Genomic DNA, 19,381 nt, shown 5'->3' with positions numbered 1-19,381 from the left:
ATGGAGGTAGGGCAGCTTGAATAATGTCACTAGACATTATGACCATATATATTACTCCATTCCTTCTATAATAAGTGACAATTTTTGTTGTTTTCAGATTTTAAAAACCCGTTAAAAATAATTTTTACAACCATCGAAGAGATTACTGGGTTGAGTCGCGGACTAGGTCGCTCTCTTTAAGACGTTTCGTGGCACTGCCCAAAATCGTGCAAGCAGACTATCAACCACGCCGTCCCCAGGATAAAACAGCCCAGTTACAACTGTATACCGATATGCTACTGCACGGTAGAAATCGGTCAAAGAATACACCTTCTTGAATGATACTACAATACCACTCGAATTGATGCTACAACATCAATCTATGATTCATCGGTGATTCGGTGGTACTACAATACCACTCAAATTGATGCTACAACCTCAATCTATGAATCAATGGTACTACGATACCACATGTGGTACTACAATACCACATGTATTGATGATACTACAATATCAATCAATATAATGACACTGAGGTCACTCCAATATGGTACTAAGACCAATCTTCAATCCAAGGGATAATGGTATTAAGACCATAATTTATTTGAAGGAACTAGTGATATTTTGATCACTCTCAAACCAATTAACACTAATAATAATAATATTATCAGTATCACATAATACATAGAATAAACTTTTTCTTCTCTAAACAATTATTAGCATAACCAAATAAAAGAACTAATTTATGTGTCTACACCGACAAATTCTTTTATTCTAATTTTAACATGACACAATTTCAACGTACCTGATTCATTGAAAAAATGCACCACGAAATTATAATACTAGCAACTTGTATGATTGATTTTACATTACCACACATATTGTTAACATAATTCCAATTTAACCATTAACACAATTTTTATCCAACTGATAGAAAAACAAGTTGACACAAGTTGGAGCCTTTCACGTTTCCTTAATATATATGTATATATACATGGTTAATTATAAACTCTATACATCAAATGAGTTTCAATTGAAATTCATGAATATGAATATAGCATGTTATTATAGAGAAAATACAATATTACTGATTCACGCATCAAAAGTAAGGACTAAAAATACCTGAAGTGATAGTACGTATAGCACTAACATATTATTGCCACAAGATATTCATTAGAAGAATTCTTTGTCATAGCAAGCACCTCTTTAATTTCAATTCTAGTAGAGCAACAACTCTACCACAATTCTGATAGAGCAACCAATCTACCGCACCCGTGATATTTGTTTTTAGTATAAGATTCATCCATGTATCAAAAAGGGCTACGGGCTACGGCCGTTCTTCTTATATTGTTGTTCACTTGATATTCACAAAAAAAATAGAGGCCACCGCTTATAGAGCATAGGTTTTCTTAGTGTAGCAATCAATAAGAGTTATTCTCCTATAAATTTAACGGTTACAAATTGATGGAAAATAAATCATAATAAACTTAATTTATTTATTTATTTCCTCAAAATACACACTAGTATGCTACAACACACTATTATGTTCAAGTACCCGATATGAGATTCAAATTTATTTTCAATTCACACACCAATGTGAACTTTGTTCCAACAATTTTACACATAAAAAAGATAATAGTAATACTCTTAGATTTATAGAATGTTTAATGTATCCGGGATCTACATTTTATTAACCTAAAAGATAAAACTTTGTTTTACGATAAGAACATTTTTTACTATGTTATCCTTATCAAATGCGTAATATAATTATTGTAATATTTTTTTCGATTTATAATGTGTCGGTGATCGAACTCATGAACTATAACGTACTATCCAAACTTCTCACCACTAAATCAAACCCTAATGACTTATAATTATTGTAATCATAAAATTTGAAGTGTCGATTATTTTGGACAAATGGAGTTATGATCAGAATCACGTCTAGTTTTGCAAGCATGATCCAGAAAGCACACGTAGAAGAAAATAGAATAGAATACAATACCCTTTCATTTCACTGTCCTTTTTGGGGTCCAATTACTAATTGATTACCTTTGAAAACAACACATTCATTCATTTATTCATTCATCCATGATTGAGAAGGAATAATGTACTACGTACTCTTAATGGGAAAGCAAAAAGTGATCAAAGACCATTCTCATTGGCCAATGCATAGTCAGAACTGACATACGTAAATGAACCATTGAACCAAACTATAAAAATAAAACAATTTGATTTATTCATTGCTATCTCATTTGTCAAAGTTCTTTCAGTCTCATTTATATTTTCTTGTCCAATAAATAAATTGAAGTCTCAAAATTCAAATTGTGCTTTTCTTCCTAGAAAATAAGGTTGTTTATCATTTGATCAGTTTTTTTTTTTTCTTTTTCAAATTGTGCTTGTCCGGCATATAATAATGTAATATATCTACCAACTGAGTTAAGTTTACGAGGATTTTGATCAGTCCTTATACCATTATATTTATACATTTTTTTTAAAATTTGTTTTAGTCCTCCCACAAAAAATCAAACAGATCATGGTTCAAATTCGATTTAATTTTTAAAAATATATCAATTTTTCATTGTGAGATGGAATATCATAACTTTTAAGTCCAATTATTAGGTTAGGCTGCACTGCACCTACATACGTAACAATCTGCATGTTGCACCATAGCTCTTGAATATGCTCCTTGTTTTGAAAGAATCGCCAAAGATAATTGACTATAAGATAAAGAGACAGAGACCCATATGGTTGAATTCAATCTCCATGTGCACCAACTTCACCCATTTACCACTTAAAATTCATACAGATAACTATGAAGTACCCAATTCAAACTCTAAGTAAAGGTGTTCGGTCTAACAATATTGATATTTGTCAATTGAGTTAAACTTAAACCTTATGCGACAATATAACAGCGTCTAATTGGACTTTTGGTAACAAACATAAATGCAATTCAACAGTCAACACACAACACATTTTCTCATTCCCCGCTAATAATCTGGAAAATACTTTGCCAAATTTGCATAGACTTACTCCATCATTATTATACATCATACAAGTCTAACTATGGGAATGTTAAAACTTTGGGAAGAGTTTACCATCCATTTGGATCTCATAAGACTCGAGAAATTAATCTTTGTAGTTGCGCGCAGAGATACCTGATTTACGCCCAACAATTTATTTTTTTTAAATATAGACTGTACCAATATATTCATACTTTTAAGAAAATGATTTGGTTTTCTTGCAGGAAGTAATTTAAATTCCTAGAAGAAAAAAAACCAAAAACAAAAAAGGTGGCATGATGAATTCAGATATCCTCTGTAAGGGTGGTATCTATATACATAATCTACGGAAGAATTCAATGAGTGCATCACATTGTATTGTATTATATTATACATCCACAGCATCAACAGGGAGGGAAACAGTTCTATGTAGTGTATCTGGAAGCAATAACCTTGTGTAAAAACTCTTTGCAGTTACCACATCTTCATCAGAACATGTCATCGCGCAATTTTGGGCCCTTCGGGTGTCCAAATTGGGGTGGCTCTTGTGTTCTTGAGAATGGTAACTAGAATCATAGTTCCCGTAATTATCAAAGTGAATACGGTTATCGAATCCGTTTACTGTTTCAGCTGTTGTTTCGTGGTTACTAGTAATATGTGGAGATTTAGCTTCTAGATCCAATTGTTTATCCCTAAGTTCCCTTAACTCCATTTGATATTTTGCTTTGAGCCACCTCAACTCATGTTGGATCTCGTTCTCATAATCGCTCTTGACTCCACAATATAGCGAATCAACAGTTGACAAATAATTGTTTCCTGATAAATTTGTCAAGGAGTTTCCTGCGTTGGGTGCGAAACCGTTTTCCCATACAGCCTCTCTTTTATCTTCAGTCAACGGTGATTTATCTAATAGTTCATATTGTTCACCCGAATGGCTTCGAGTAGACTCTACAGGACTAAGTTCACGGCTTTCGTGATGATCCCATGATTCCTGATACTGCAAGAAGTCTGATTCACTTGACATGTTAGGTGTATCTTCGCTAATGTGGTTGTCGTCATACTCCTCAGATGGGTATGTAATCTCCTCAAACCGGCCGTGCATTGAAGTACATCCGTGTGTGCAGCATTGACGAAGCTGCAAGTTTTTTCCACCTTCATTATGTAAAAGAAAATCTGTAACTGTAGTATGACTAGACACACAATTGTCGCAGAAACTTTGATTTTCATAGTTGGTGGTTTCCTCGATTCCTGGTTCTGTTCTCCATTCCGGTACCAAGGAAGCAATTTCTCCATCTATCATACCAGCTATGCTGGTAACATCCTGATCTGTAATATCTAGTTCCGCAACCATTTCAGTTGCTACGCTTAATGCTGTGTCCAACTCTATGTCGAATGGGAAATAAATGTTTCGGATATGACCTGTGACATGAATAAGTCAAATTGTCAAGCTTAAATCCTAACATATATAAATCGTGATAGTAAAATACCAATATAATAAAGTTGTGGTTCCAACCTTCTTTGTCTGCCATTCTTAGTCTCAAAAAGATGCCACCGTCGTCTTTTTTCTTGCCTTTGATGCTTATGTCAACATCTTTGGAGGGTTCATCGTCATGGCACTCGAAAAGTTCAATTCCATGTTCAATCTCAGCTGGTTGAGAATACCAATCTACTTCATACCCAAACCCATTTGAATATTCAGTACTTATGTTACTATAGCTACGGTCGAGTGAAAGGAATGACTGACAAACGAGAGGACCCAAGTCACCAAACTCTTCAACATCTACCGATCTCAAATCATATTCGTCATCATCAATTCGAAGAAAAGGATCATCCAGAAGCTCCCTTGCAGAGAGTCTTAGAGACACCGTTGCTAGGCATTTCTCAATGAATTCTCGTACTTCTGGATCGTTCACTTGATACAAAGCATCTGGTTTTTTCCCCTGGAGATGTAAAATGTCAATGATATTTCACCACTCCAGAAAGAAACAACACTTCAAAAGAAAACGAGAAAGAAATCAATCTTACAGAAGAAACTTTCTTGTAGATTTGTGCTGGATGGCTGCATTCACTGTAAGGATATTCAAATGTAACCATTTCTAATACACACATACCAAAGGAATATATGTCAACTAGTTCATTATAGTCCTCTTCGTATACTTCTGGTGCCATGAATTCGGGCGTTCCTGTGGAAATGAAAATAGAACATATGTAAAAACTCTAACTAGAATTTCTGACCCTAGTTCAAATCAATCCTTTTGCTCTAACTATCTTAAAAACATCAACCGCACGTTACTGATCCTAGTTTATGGACATGTCACAAGTTGTTTCTGTAAGTTCTTTCAAAGAGTCTCGCAAGCGCTCATGTAAGTCAATAAGCTCAAATAAACCAATCCAAACAGGATACATACTAACATGAATGAAACATACCTACACAATGAGCAGCATGAGATTTCCGGAGAACCGCAGCCAAACCAAGATCCCCAATCTTAACTTGCCCTTGGTTACCATTAATGAAAATATTATCACATTTAAGATCTCTATGGATCACCGGCGGATCATGGCTATGAAGATATAGAAGTCCTTGTAGGATCTGTCTACACCAATGCTTCACCGCTCTTATGTTAACCCTCTTGTGCTTTTGCCTATACCTATTTTGACAATTTTATCAATTAAGCTAAAGAATATGTAACAGTATAACACAAGATCTCAAATGCACAAAAAGGATAATGAATCTTATCATCATAATAGAAGTTAAAACTCAAGAGAAAACTCACTGTCTAAGAGTACCAGAAGTAAACAATTCAGTGACAAAATTGATATTCCTATTTGCAGTATCAACCCAAGATGTGTAAAATTTCATAATGTTTCTATGTTTCAATGTCTTGAGAAGATGAATTTCACAGTAAAGCCTCTCGAGATCTTCGGGGTTTTGCAAGAAATCATATAGTTTGATTTGATTCCAAGCAACTTCAATTCCTTGATACTCATCAAATGCTCTATATCTGCATCAATTCAAAACAAAACAAAAATTCAAAATCATCAAATGCCCATTTTTACAAACTCGGAAAAACAAATAGTTGCTTCAGAAAGTAATCAACTTGAAGAAAACCCAAAACAAACAAAAAAAATAAAAAATCAAATTTTTAAGAAAAATAAGAAATGGGGTATAATAAATAATTGATGAAAAAACATGGGTTTGTGTTCATACACTGTCTTGGAAGCTCCTTTACCAAGAACTTCATTGTACTGCAACAAACAAGGAACAAAAAACATCATAAAACTGAGTGAGGAACCAAACATGATAAAAATGAAACAAGAGACAAAAACAAAACATGATAATATTAATTAATTACTTACTCTGCCATATCTACCGGTTGGATCAACTTCAACAAAGTCAGAGTCATCTGTTTCACCATTCATGTTGTTTTTTAAGGTTCTTTGTTACTTGCAGAAATAATATCCAGAGAGAAAGAAATTATCTGTTTCTCCGTCGTGTATGAAATGTAAATAAAATATTTATATATGGAATGGACCGCAACCTTTCAAAGAGAAAGAGATATAAAATAAAAAGTATAATAAAAAATTGCGGAATAATTGACGACAGCCAGAACATGAGATGGGGAGAAAAAGATATCAATAATTTATTTCATTACTTTATTTCTGTAAATAAATCATGAACAATAACTTATACTTATTTTTCTAGATAAATCATTAATAATCATCTATACACTCATCAGTACATGGCTTTAGTTTCCATATTTTTTCTACTATAGATTTTTTTATTTTTTTTTACTATATAAGTGTTTCCATATTTATAATTCTACCGTGTTCAGTTTTATCAAATTCACATTTCTAACGCAACATCCTCATTTATTTAAAATATAATATATTTGGATTCTCTCTAACTCATTCTCTTGAGTTGTATGTGTTGTCATCATCTCAACTGTCTATTTATATTTTTATTCTCTCTTTAAAACTGTTACTTTTACTATAAGTCATTGGATGAAGAGTAATAGAAATGACAGAATAGAAAGAGCGGTAAATGATCGATTTCAGAGCACAACATATGTTATGTACAACATCGTCGATCTTACTACATTTTAATAAAAAAAATCTTCAACTTGATGGTAGGTGCATATCGTCGGAAATGGATTCCCTGCAATTACTATTTGACTGCAGGTTAATCTCAACCTTCTAAATTTATTAAATTATATTATTTTGTTGATCAAAATTCAATCTAAAAATTTACATGCAATAACTGCATGGGATCCAGGTCGATTTACCGTCTCCTCCCTTTCAACCACCCATCTTGAATTTGATGTTTAAGTCTCCTTATATTTCTTCACTGTTTTGTATTCGTTCAGCAAGAGCAGAGTATTTTAGTATCACATTCTCCATTTCAACCACTCTCACCTTGAATTCAATGATTTACATCTCCTTCTATTATATTTCTTCGTTTTTTTGAACTATGGACTCGAGCTAATTAAACTGGTAAAAATGTGGTATGATATGATCTCAAACTTTCATCTCTAAACTAAAACACTTTTTCTTAGTGTTCAACAAAAAAAAAAAATTGTCTCAAAGTCTCCAACCTCTAATTTAACTTTTCCCATAACTCTCCAAATAGGACTATATTATCACGAAAAAACACATCTCAATACTAACTACGTTAGTTTTCACTCAAAAATATTGGCATCACGTACCATAGGAAAATGTTATTTAAACACAATTTTCTAATAAAAATATAAAAAAAGCTACACTTTTTGTTTTTTTAATATTTTTTACATGTTTCATCAGTATGATGTCGTATTTTTGTCCAACATTTTTGTGTTTATATAACATATTTCTTTATAAATATATTAATTAAGGGTTCAAACTCGTAATGCCCTGCTTCTACTTCAACATGCATGTGTGTGTCTTGTTGGTAAACTCCGACAAAAATAAAAGGAATATATTGAATAGTCTCAAATTGCAAGTCACTAGGTTTGATTTAGTGGTAAGATATTTGGTCTAGTGCTAAGGAGTTTGGATAGCATGCATGAAGTCAAAGGTTCGATCCGCTCTATTGTAAACCAAAAATAGTCTCAAATTGCATGTTATTTTATTTCAATTTATTAACCTTAACAAACGTAGTTATAATAATTTGATCACTTAAAAATCTTGGGTGTTATAACTAGTTTACTAAACTTAAAATATTTCAAACAAAATTTTGTGCTCATACAAAAAAAACAACATCAAATTTTAGTAACATTGCGTCCTCACAAACTTTGTTACATTATATGTTGTGTGTGGTAACAAAAAATTTATTCATAATTTTTCTTACAGAAATTTTATTTATAATTTTTTTTAATTGGGGTGAATTGACCAACTATAGTAATTTTTGTGGGAAGAAAGAGTAACATTAATATTATAATTAATAAATAGAGATAATGACTAAATTTGTCAATGAAAAGGAAAAAATGAGCTCCTATATATGATGACATATTGTGACATGCTAACTTTGAGAATGTGTCACCAAAGACTAGCAAGTAGCATGCCTCTTCATACTATTGTGAATTCAATATTAATATCTCTTCTTTTTTTACAATATTAGGCATTGATACATAGGGGTGTGCATGGTTTGGAAACCACACCACACCTAATTGATGGTTTTGGTTCTAAACCAAAATTATTTCAATAACAAACCGGTTATTTTTTAAAACTAATTTGGATTTGGTTATTAATCGGATCAAACCAATTTATAACCAGTTTGTAATAAAATTTAAGTTATTCACATGATCCAATTTTAAATAGGTTTTTTACTTAAACTAATTTTTTTTATTAGTTAATTAAAAAAATAGATTTATTAATTATTTTAAAAACATAATTTTTCATTAATTTTATGATTGAATTGGTTTATAATCAACCCACAAAATATTTTTTTTAAACCCAAATTATTTTTTACTTAGCCGAAAACTTGTTTTTTATATTGTTTTAAAAATATTTTTTATTATTTAAAAAAAGTGTAATTTTTAAAATTAAAAAATCTGATTTTGAAATACAAAAAAAAACTAATAAATAGGAAAAAAATTAAAATACTAAATTTTTGAAAAACTAAAAACATTAAAAACGGATTTTTTTAATTATTTTAAAAAAAACTGAATTTTTTAATTATTTTTAAAAACTAAAAAAATTAAAAACTGATTTTTTACTTATTTTTAAAATAATTATTAAAAATCTGATTTTTAAAATAAAATAATAATAAAATAGCATGGGTGGTTGGTGGTGGCCGGCCGCCGGAGCACCACCACCGGTTGCCGTGAAAGTCTCCTGAGGTCCGTCGGAAAACCGTCGTCCGCCACCGCGCCGGTCGGAACGCCGCCGCGCCGGCCGCCGGTGGTCCGGCGTTGACCGCCGGTTGACCGCCGGTCCTCCACCCCCTCTTTTAATTAATTATTTTATTATATAATAAAGAATTTTAAAAAATTGAAGATTGAGCCTGAATTAGCTATTGGGCCTAAATTTTCAAACCAATTCCAAACCAAATTACAAAAATGTGGTTATGGTTTATAATTGGTGTTTTTTTATTGGAGTGGTGTGGTTTTTTTTTTTAAATGGATTTTGCAAACTAAAATTGGATATGGATTGGTTAGTAATTTGGTTAAGAATAGCCAAATTTTTTGCACACCCCTATTGATACCAGTATCTCTCTTCTTCTTTTTTTACAATATTAGGAGGGTAGTATTTGTCAAAAAATATATATAAGGAGGTAGAATTTTTTTTTGGTTTACAGTGAGCTGGGAATCAAACTCGGAACATATTACATACTACTTAAACCCCTCACCACTAGACCAAACCTAGTGGTTTGAGGTAGTATCTTCTTTGTTAATAAAGAAATAACTTTTTTTTTCCCTTTTTACAACAATAAACTCAGCTTCTTTTTTTTTTTTTTGACAAAAAACTCAACTCAACTTTGCTCATTTCATTAGTGGTAATTAATCGATTTAATATAGGATGAAATGTAATCTTAAACTTAGTGACTAACATGATATTGACGCTCCAGCTAACAAATGAAGGATCTTTTTGTGTATTCCGCATTTAAGAAGTTTAAAAATTATTTATTCAGAATAATTTTTTTTAAAGAAGCTATTTATTCAGAATAATTAATTTTATTTTTTATTAATTATTATTTAATAAGTGTTCTAAGAATGCATGCTAACAAAACTTGTATAATATAACAATCGTTAATTGGTTTAGTGGTGATCGACACTTGATTTGATAGGGAATACCACAGTTCAATGTTCTGCAACTATGATCGGAATGAGACTGAAATCACTTGATGCGACCCAGAACCATATTAGGTTAACCAAAAAAACAAACTTGTATAATATAACACAGTCACGAGATAGTGGCTCCATAGGTTATAGGAATGATCTGAAATGTAAATTTGGCATGTGTCCCTGTTTGGAGGTTAGGGTGCATTGATTGTAAATTACAGCACACGTCCACATATATAAGTCGGTACTTATCCACCTCTCATGCAAACTTCTCTGTATTGTTATGTCGATAATAATCGAGGAACTAACAAAGTGTACAAATTTACAATAATAATTTTGATTTCAATGCATCACTTATACAGTATATTTAGGTTTGTGCTGATAAAAAGTTTAAGTGACTTGCATTTCGAAAAAGAAAAAAAAACTTTTGACTAGATTTTCCATTTGTATGTTGAACAAGAATTAATTTTGCCATTGTCAAAAAAAAAAAAAGAATTAATTTTTCCATTATTAACAGATTGGTTCTTTGTTATTTATTTTATTTTTTAAAAATAACTAGTGGCTAGACTCACATATTTAAATGTTGAGAAATATGAAATTCGGAATTCGAACTTCGGTCACTCCAATAATATCTCTGATAGCTACTATTTAAAGTTCTGAACTACACTCCGACCACACTCTAATAATATTCATGACAACTACTATTTGAACTATACTTACTGGACGATCATTTGTTATTCTGCTTTGTCAAATGGTATTAATTGTCTGTACATGAAGTGATAATTCCAAATTTTGAATGAAAAAGTAAAAAAATAAAATTACAAATGAAAAAGTAAAAGTTAAACATCATATAAGTGAAAAAATTATATTTAGTAAAAAAAAAATTAAATACTCGATGTCTTACCATTTTAGATTTTTTAATATTTGGTGAAATCAATTTATATTTTGTCATAATCCTACTGTGTTTTCATTGGGGTTAATGTTTCTAAGACCACATGGAGATGCGCCACTTCTCTACAACTCCATCTAAAATTTTAAGACATTAGATATATGAATCACTCTGTTCATCTTGTATAGAGACCGATTATTATTAATAATATTTTGCCGTTTAAAAAAAATCACTCTCTTGTATATACTATATTATTTGATGAGACTTAACCATTTATATTGAGACTCAAACGCTTTAGCACTCTAGCTTATATATATATGGAAAGCCCACTTTTGGTGCCAAGGACCATCGTTTTGGTTGTAAAATTTTCAAAGTTTGGTATCATATACTATAACATAAAATTTAGTAATTTTCATGACGAAACAAGTAAAATTATGGTCAAGGAATTGATCATGCAAACTTACAACATGCTATATATATGATTAATTAGATTTAGATTTATAAAGTTGAAGAAAAGGCGATGAAAAATGTAGATGATAGTATAGTACTATAAGCTAACCTTTACAAGTCAGGCAGACCCACCAGAGATGGCCAAATCAAAAAGGACAGTGATGAGTGATATAATTGGTATAATGATCCCACATGCATGTTTATGTTTATCTATAATAACAAAAATTATGGTATTCACCTATCGTTAGTTGGTTTAGTTGTAAATGATGTTGGATTTAGTAGGGATGACCACGATTCAATTCCCACGATTGTGATTGGGAGGAGGTTGAAACCACTTAATGCTAAAACGGATCACTGAACCAGATTAGACGGTTCAGTAGGCCGGATACCGGTGGTGAAAACAAAAAGCCTTTATGGTATTCATGTAATATTGTGCATGATCAACCACAATCATAAAAGCATGCATTAAAAATATTGTCTGCTTCTTCCCCTGCCGTGCACGCTGTACGTACGTCTTGTTTTCTTTAGACCAAAAAGCAGACACTCAATCACCATTCATTTTAATTAAGTTTGGTTTCATGCTTAGTTGTTTGTTCCCAATTGTCAATGTCCGTGGGGACTTTAGTGTATTAACTTAATTAATTAGGGTAGGCGCTTATGGTGGCTAACTAAAGCAAAGAATTATCATTAGCAAAAGCGACACAAATACATATAGTGTGTATTTTAATCGTCTTGTTTTGTCAAGTAGTTTGGACTAAAATTATCTTTTGAGATGAATAAGTGAAGAATCATAGATTCGAATTTCAAATTCTATATATAAATGTATAATATCTTTGCAAACTGAACTAAATGCAGAAATGGCAAAAAAAAAAAAACATTTTGTAGTTACAAAATATATTTAGTCCTATAATTTTGATAAACTTAATTACCATCAAACTAAATATACACCGAAAGCAACTCTAATGCATTATTCTAAAATTTATTGGTAGAAGAGTTCTTGTTACGACCACTAAGAACATTTTGATTTTTTCAACCTCAAGTCCACATCTCCGGTAATATTATTCATTTTGGGGTTAACCTAACACGATTTTATCCTTTATAGAAAATGTGTTTCGGTGGTTTAAAAGTTGTGAGTGTTGTATATAAACTACATTTAGTCTTGATTACAAAGCAATGTGAGACTTTTTTGGTGTATTCAAAACTCTTTCAAACACTACAAAGCATATATATATATATATATATATATATATATATATATATATATATATATATATATATATATATATATATATATATATATATATATATATATATATATATATATATATATATATACTTTGTTATGGTTTAATGCCGTGATGTTATAAGAGATGTGGAAGTTGAACCAAACATATGCTAACAATAAGTTTATTCCTCTAACAATAAAAATTAACTTACGTATATTACTTTTGTACGATAGAACTTACTTATAAAGTGAGTTAATAATATTAAATATGCTTGGATTTCATCCCCAAAAGCTAGCTAGCTCAAAGGGTGAGGTTGCTCTTACATATTTATACACTTCACATCCCGAAAACCTAAGCAATGTGAGACTTCAAACAAACTCCAACAACACAAACTCCTTATTCAACAAATAACACAAATATATGATTCTTATCATTTGTGTATCCATCATATGATTTGAAATTTTGTCAAAAAGTATTAGTGGTCTATACTGGCTTCCTTTTTTAATAGTTATGGCATAAGTATCATTAAGCAAGATAAGCATGGGAATTTTCTCCCCTGCACTCGTGGATATATATATATATCTTTTTGACTACATAGTGGCTTGATTCCACGTTATAAAAAGCACTTCCTCTTTGTTATATATATTTATATTTAAGCGATTATAGCCTTCAAGGGAAAATACCTTAATCAGTGTCAATTTGGAACGGTAATAATTTAAGCATCCACCCACCAGTTCTTCTAGAACTAGAAAGGATTATAGAGCAGCAACTAAAGTAACATTTTCCATTGCCGGTTGTTTTGTATAATTAATTTGATTAGATCATTTCCATTGAGTGTGATACTTTTGTGGATTATTTATAATGACTTTTTTTACCAGTAACTTCATTGAGTGCACCACTTTCTGGTTCTTTTCCTTATAAAAAAGTCATTTCTATCATCGATCAGCACAAGTTGTTTCATGACCTAAAATAGGATCTAATAGTACTTAAAATAATACTCAACTCCATAAATTTCGAAGATGAAGATTACCTACCTATGATATAGTATAAGCTTATCAAATACAAATAAAATAAAAATTATAGTACTATATAAGCTCCATAATGTGAGACTCTTTGGTTTTTATTATTAGGTTAAATTAAATATTTTGTCCTTTAACTTAATAATAGTTTCATTTTGATCTAGTAATTATTTGTCGTTATATTTAGGTCCCTTAACTATATATACAGTATTTGTTAATCAAATTGGTCTAATATTATATTCTGTTAAATTTTAAGCATTTGATCATGCAACTCTATTGGATCTTATGATGCACTGTCGACAAGTAATTATTTTCTTCTTCTTCTTCTTCTTTCTGGCGTCTTGGAATTTGATGTTGAGGGCACGAAGGTAGGGGAGTAGAGCATCTTTGACAGGAGTGCCAAAGGTATCATCTCCGAAGGGCGCTGTCGACAACTAATTATTTTCTTCTTCTTTGAGAGCCAGTGACAATTGCTGTTTTTAATTATGTAAATATTTAGGTCATTATAAATTTTTCAAATACCTACAAGCAAGTAAACAAACTTACCAGATTCTGCAGTAGGCCCTGAGCTCTTGTAATATTTCATTTTTTTTTTTATAATTTTTATAAAACTTTGTTGGAGAATTAATCAGGTTAGCTATGTTGTAGGTTGCAATCACTAGTATAGAATTTGACAGAAGCATATGATAGAATAGAAAATAACACAAAATCCAGACTGTTGGAGATTAAAATATTCCAACAGCTACGCTAAACTCTTGCTCTTCAGGAGCCAGTGATGCTACAAGTACAACTGCCTTCCAAGTAGTTATACAACCAATATAACTTTAGAATATCAACAAATGCTAAAACAATGCCTTTTAAGATCAACAGAAAAAATTATACTTTCAACAACGAGGTCAGCGCAATTTTGAAGGGAATAATTGTCTGCATTTCTCGAAACAATGGAAATGGGATCTGGATCATCGGCAGACATATTACCTACAGCTCTTTGCTGCACCATTTGCAGCCATTGGTTTAATCTAATGGCTATGAGATAAACATAACACAATAAAAAACTGTAAAAAAAACCAAAATATCCGCTCTCACTGAGATCTGAGATCAATGAGTATAAGAGAAGAAGAGGTCATGACTCACGACAACAGCAACAGAAAGTCCATGACAGTCACTTGTTCACAGAGGGTGTGATTGGCTCAAGTACTATGATGAAAATGTTGAAAAAACAAATAGCTAATAAGAAAATGTTGAAAAAACAGAAATGTGATGGATTTTAGGAATTGGGTGGAAACGGAACAAATTTTAGGACACTATGGGACCTGTTTCAGCAAAAACAGTAGAAAACCACAACCAAAATTTTGCCAAAAACATTCGCACATAAACCAAAATATGGTACTGTTAAGTAGTGTATCATAAAGCAAAAAATAATGACAGCAGAATCGACTACGACAACCCTATAATCATGCTAAAAACCTACTACAAATGCGCTGAAGGTCAAGGATTGGGATGCAGTCCATAACAAATTAACTTCTAACATTTACCTCATCAAAAGAAACTGTGAGAATTGAAAGATAAACAATCCATATGCATCCCCGATGCCATAAACATACTCTATGATAGAGTCATTGATGTTATAACAAATTCAAATTCGAGCATCATTGGGGACATGTATACCTGGGTCAACAACCAGGAAGATAATAATCACATAAAGGAGAGACTTGACAGATTTTGTGCAAGCCCCTCCTGGATGACTGGGTTCCCTGGATTCACCAATTATCATTTACTTCGCTATACTTCTGTCACAATCCTTTAATTTTAGTTTTTGGCACTAACCTTGATTACAGGGAGGACTCTCAGCCCAAGCCGCTTATCAAAAGATTCGAGCATATATGGCTTAAAGATGACACCAGTCACCAAATTATTAAAGAGGAATGGGATAAAACTGAGGGTAACACCCAAACTAAACTTCTGATGGTTTTTGAGAAGATTTATCAATGGGGCAATGAGAAGTATGGTAATGTGCCTAGACAAACTCAGGAGCTCAAGGACACAACTCCTACCAAAGGTGACCTTGAGCAGATTAAGAAGCTAGAATACAAGCTAGATGATCTCATAAAGCATGAAGAGGAATGGTGGGTTCAGAGGGCTAAAGCCAATTGGCTAGCCCATGGAGATAAATATTTGAAATATTTCCACTTCAAGGCTTCCCAAAGGAAAAGGAAAAATAAGTTTGGAGATTGCATTCTGATCCTAATTCTTTACTCAGTCAATGCCTAAAGGCCAGGTACTTTCCAAACACTGATATCCTTCATTCTCAGATTCGTGTTAACCCGAGTTACACTTAGAGGAGCATCCAACAATCTACTTGGGTTATTCAAAAAGGTGCGTGTTGAAAAGTTGGCAATGGCAACAACATTAGTCTTTGGGATGACAATTGGTTACCTATGCAAAACGGCTACAAAATCCTGACTCCTCAAGACAGAAATTATAACATAACTAAGGTTAAAGACCTTATCAGTTATCACCACTCAACCTGATATCAGATGGAATAACATCCTCATAGATCAAGTTTTTCTCCCTTTTGAAAGTAACATTATTAAGCAAATTCCTCTTCTCCAAGAACCAAATGATGATCAACTCGTGTGGCCTTACACTAAAGAGGGAGTTTACACAGGCTATAATGTTCTTAAACATTGGCAAGATAGCACTACTACACGCTCAGCAACCAACTCCTACAATCCTATTTGGAAAAGAATTTGGACTCTTCCCACCATCCCAAGACATAAGGCCCACCTATGGAGAATATATCAACAAGCTCTCCCTGTTAGAAGTGCTCTCAACAAGAGAGGAATCCAGTGCATTATCCTGAGCCCCAGATGCCTTCGGAAGGAGGAAACAATAAACCATGTTTTCATGGAATGTCACAAAGCAGAAAAAATGTAGTTTGGCTCTAAACTTGGGATTAGGTTTAATACCAACCACATAAATTTCACTGACTGGCTCACTCACAGCATTCACAACCTAAATAATGAAGACCTCAGTTACATTGCCTCTATCACCTATGGACTTTGGTATGCTCGCAATTGTCAAGTGTTTGAAAACAGAGATATTGACGATACAATTATTATTCAAAAAGCGCTAGATAACATTCTAGATTATCAAAAGATCACTGCTACAGCACAAACGTTTCAGCAAGGCGCTAGATAACTCTTTATATGTTTCCTATACCAACCATACATATATATCAGAGTTAAATGTCCCCAAGGCATAGCTCAAGTGCTTAAGCTGCGCCTAAGACATTTGAAAATAGTTTGAGAAGTAAATGTCCCCAATTTTCAAAGGAAGGGGGCTAGTAATCTAGACTTCAGTCGCAGTATAAGTAAAGTATGATAATTGTTTGTGATAGAATCAAACTTGGGTTCCTGAACGATTCGTCCTATGAGGAGCTCATGAACCTCAATTACTTGTTAAACAAACAAATTTAGTAAGTAGTAAGTAACCTTAACATATGAGTAGACCCAAAGATTTCACATTGACACAACAAAAACATTTGAGCTTATTAATTATTATTTCACAAAAACACACAACACAAATATGAAACAACCATCATATAGTACAGTGAGGACACACAACACAATATGATTTGTAAGAGTAGATATAGTTTGAGATTGACTCACAAAATCACTTGGCTAACCCTAATTCTTTATCAATTGCAATTTTGCCAGTTTCAAGGTCCTCATCAAAAAACATATCCCAGTGACCATCCCACTTGATGAAAAACTCAGTATCTTCATGATACTTCACCCTATGCACATCACCAGCAGGAGTAAACAAGTAATCCCCAACCGTTAGATCATATCTCTCTTCCTTCGTCAAATTCCAAACACTCTTCTTCCCTTCAATCACTACCAAATCATGTCCAAACGTATGATGATGAGCCGGCTCCACACTCCCGGCTTTAAACCTCACGAACGCCGACGTCGGAGTCTCTCTAACAATCTTCATTGACCCTCCCGGAATCAAATCAATCGGGTTCAATTCCCGGTTCTTCACCAAACAACAAACCGCACACGTGTCAACCGGTTCACCTTTTCCAATTTCCGGCATTTCAACCAGTGACTTGTCTAGAGAGTTCTCAATCTCCTCTGGCCATGGTTTGTTATCATTTGCCGGACACGGAGACTTGAACGGCGTGTTCAGCCATGTGTTAACAATCTCAATTGCGGTTTCAGTTGAAGTGTACTTGCCGGAGACGGCGAGGACGTTTGAATTGTTGATTGATCGAGCATTTACAGCGTCAGAGGGAGTAAGACAGGTGGTGGCAAATACGCCGGGGAATTTGTTGGCGAAAATGGAGACGCCAGCACCGGTGCCGCAAGCGACGAGACCACGGACCTCCGGGGAGGAAGATGATATGGATTGAGAGACTCTGCGGCCAACTTCAGCGCCGGCGGAATAGTAAGAGGATGTTCCGAGATCTTCGACTTGGATGTTGAGGGAACGGAGGTGAGAGAGCAAAGCATCTTTGAGAGGTGTGCCGAAATCATCGGCTCCGGCGATGATTTTGATATGGTTGTTGGAATCTGCCATTAGAGTGATGAAAAGCAGTAGAGAGAGACTCAAAAGGAATCTGGTTTGAACTATAATCGATTCAATGAATGTAGACAAACTCTAACTCATCAATAAACCCATATGAAAAACCCAAAAAAACAAAAACATTTATTTTCAGTATGAGTTCAATTCATAAAAACTTCTATATATATATATATATATATATATATATATATATATATATATATATATATATATATATATATATAAACTTTTAATTCAACGGTGAATTTTGTAAAATTCGTATTTGTTATAATTTTATTCACTTGATGACATGGACCACTTAATGAAGTGGTTCCTATTAAAATTTACCTATTAATTTATGCTATATTTATTTGGATCCGTAAATTTATTTGCAGATTTATCATGATTTTTATTTATAGTGGTGTTGAATTTGCATTTGGATTTCCATATATATATATATATATATATATAAAAAATAATTTCGTGGCTAAAAGTTTTACGATTAAAGTAAATAAGTGAGATATTTTAAACCATAAATCCTAAAAATTTGTTCTATATAGAAATTTAAGTCTTTAAGGGCCCGTTTGGTGCACAGGATAAGAGACAGGATAGGATAACTGTATCATATCCTGCCGCAATCCAGTGTTTGGTGATACAGCAGGATATGATAAGTTAATCCTGAAGCTTATCCTATCCTGTCTCTCTAGTTATAATTCTTATCCTGAATTTGAGCTGGGTTACCGGCAGGATATGATAAGAAAAAAAAATTACTGATTTATTTTATAAAATATATTTTAAAATACATAAAATAAAATTAATAAAATATAAATAATAAAATAATTAATTTTTAAATATATATGTGATTTTCTCATATGGGTAATTTTGTAATTTATATATTCTAAAAAATCAAAATTTTACTAAAATTACAATATTTTAAAGTAAAATGATTATTAAAAAAATTGACAAATAGGGATATTAATTTAAATTTTATAAA

At 32.4% G+C, this 19,381-nt stretch overlaps 3 protein-coding genes across 3 annotated transcripts; 1 reads left to right on the top strand and 2 right to left on the bottom strand.

Annotated features, from left to right (window-relative positions):
• Window positions 1-3,257: 3,257 nt before the first annotated feature.
• On the bottom strand, window positions 3,258-6,786 carry LOC123890834 (probable serine/threonine-protein kinase WNK9). The gene is made up of 7 exons (XM_045940537.1): window positions 6,336-6,786; window positions 6,187-6,224; window positions 5,753-5,980; window positions 5,406-5,626; window positions 5,004-5,161; window positions 4,492-4,918; window positions 3,258-4,397 (listed from the first exon to the last, which is right to left on the bottom strand). Exons 1-7 carry the CDS (start codon window positions 6,396-6,398, stop codon window positions 3,367-3,369), a joined length of 2,166 nt encoding a protein of 721 aa, XP_045796493.1. The 5' UTR covers window positions 6,399-6,786; the 3' UTR covers window positions 3,258-3,366.
• Window positions 6,787-14,759: 7,973 nt separating this feature from the next.
• Window positions 14,760-16,089, top strand: LOC123889009. Its single transcript, XM_045938179.1, has 2 exons — window positions 14,760-14,830; window positions 15,657-16,089. The coding sequence occupies exons 1-2, from the start codon at window positions 14,760-14,762 to the stop codon at window positions 16,087-16,089; spliced, it is 504 nt and encodes a 167-aa protein (XP_045794135.1).
• A 1,255-nt stretch (window positions 16,090-17,344) lies between these two features.
• Window positions 17,345-18,551, bottom strand: LOC123890833 (DNA damage-repair/toleration protein DRT102-like). The gene has a single exon (XM_045940536.1). The coding sequence runs from the start codon at window positions 18,400-18,402 to the stop codon at window positions 17,494-17,496; it is 909 nt and encodes a 302-aa protein (XP_045796492.1). The 5' UTR covers window positions 18,403-18,551; the 3' UTR covers window positions 17,345-17,493.
• Window positions 18,552-19,381: the final 830 nt, after the last annotated feature.

Source organism: Trifolium pratense, linkage group LG6, assembly GCF_020283565.1.
Source record: "Trifolium pratense cultivar HEN17-A07 linkage group LG6, ARS_RC_1.1, whole genome shotgun sequence".
In the NCBI taxonomy this organism is placed as follows: domain Eukaryota; kingdom Viridiplantae; phylum Streptophyta; class Magnoliopsida; order Fabales; family Fabaceae; genus Trifolium; species Trifolium pratense.
Note: the sequence above shows the minus strand (reverse complement) of the source record. Positions and strands in the feature narration are given on the sequence as shown.

Bases quoted from the DNA above. Each gene is read 5' to 3' on its own strand.
- LOC123890834 (XM_045940537.1), bottom strand. From the start codon at position 6,398: ATGAATGGTGAAACAGATGACTCTGACTTTGTTGAAGTTGATCCAACC. The intron at 5,627-5,752 runs GTGAGTTTTCTC...TTGTCAAAATAG, and splicing joins ACTTCTGGTACTCTTAGACA to GTATAGGCAAAAGCACAAGA. The intron at 5,162-5,405 runs GTATGTTTCATT...TCATTTCCACAG, and splicing joins TCATGCTGCTCATTGTGTAG to GAACGCCCGAATTCATGGCA.
- LOC123889009 (XM_045938179.1), top strand. From the start codon at position 14,760: ATGGAAATGGGATCTGGATCATCGGCAGACATATTACCTACAGCTCTT. The intron at 14,831-15,656 runs GTTTAATCTAAT...CCTTGATTACAG, and splicing joins TGCACCATTTGCAGCCATTG to GGAGGACTCTCAGCCCAAGC.
- LOC123890833 (XM_045940536.1), bottom strand. From the start codon at position 18,402: ATGGCAGATTCCAACAACCATATCAAAATCATCGCCGGAGCCGATGAT.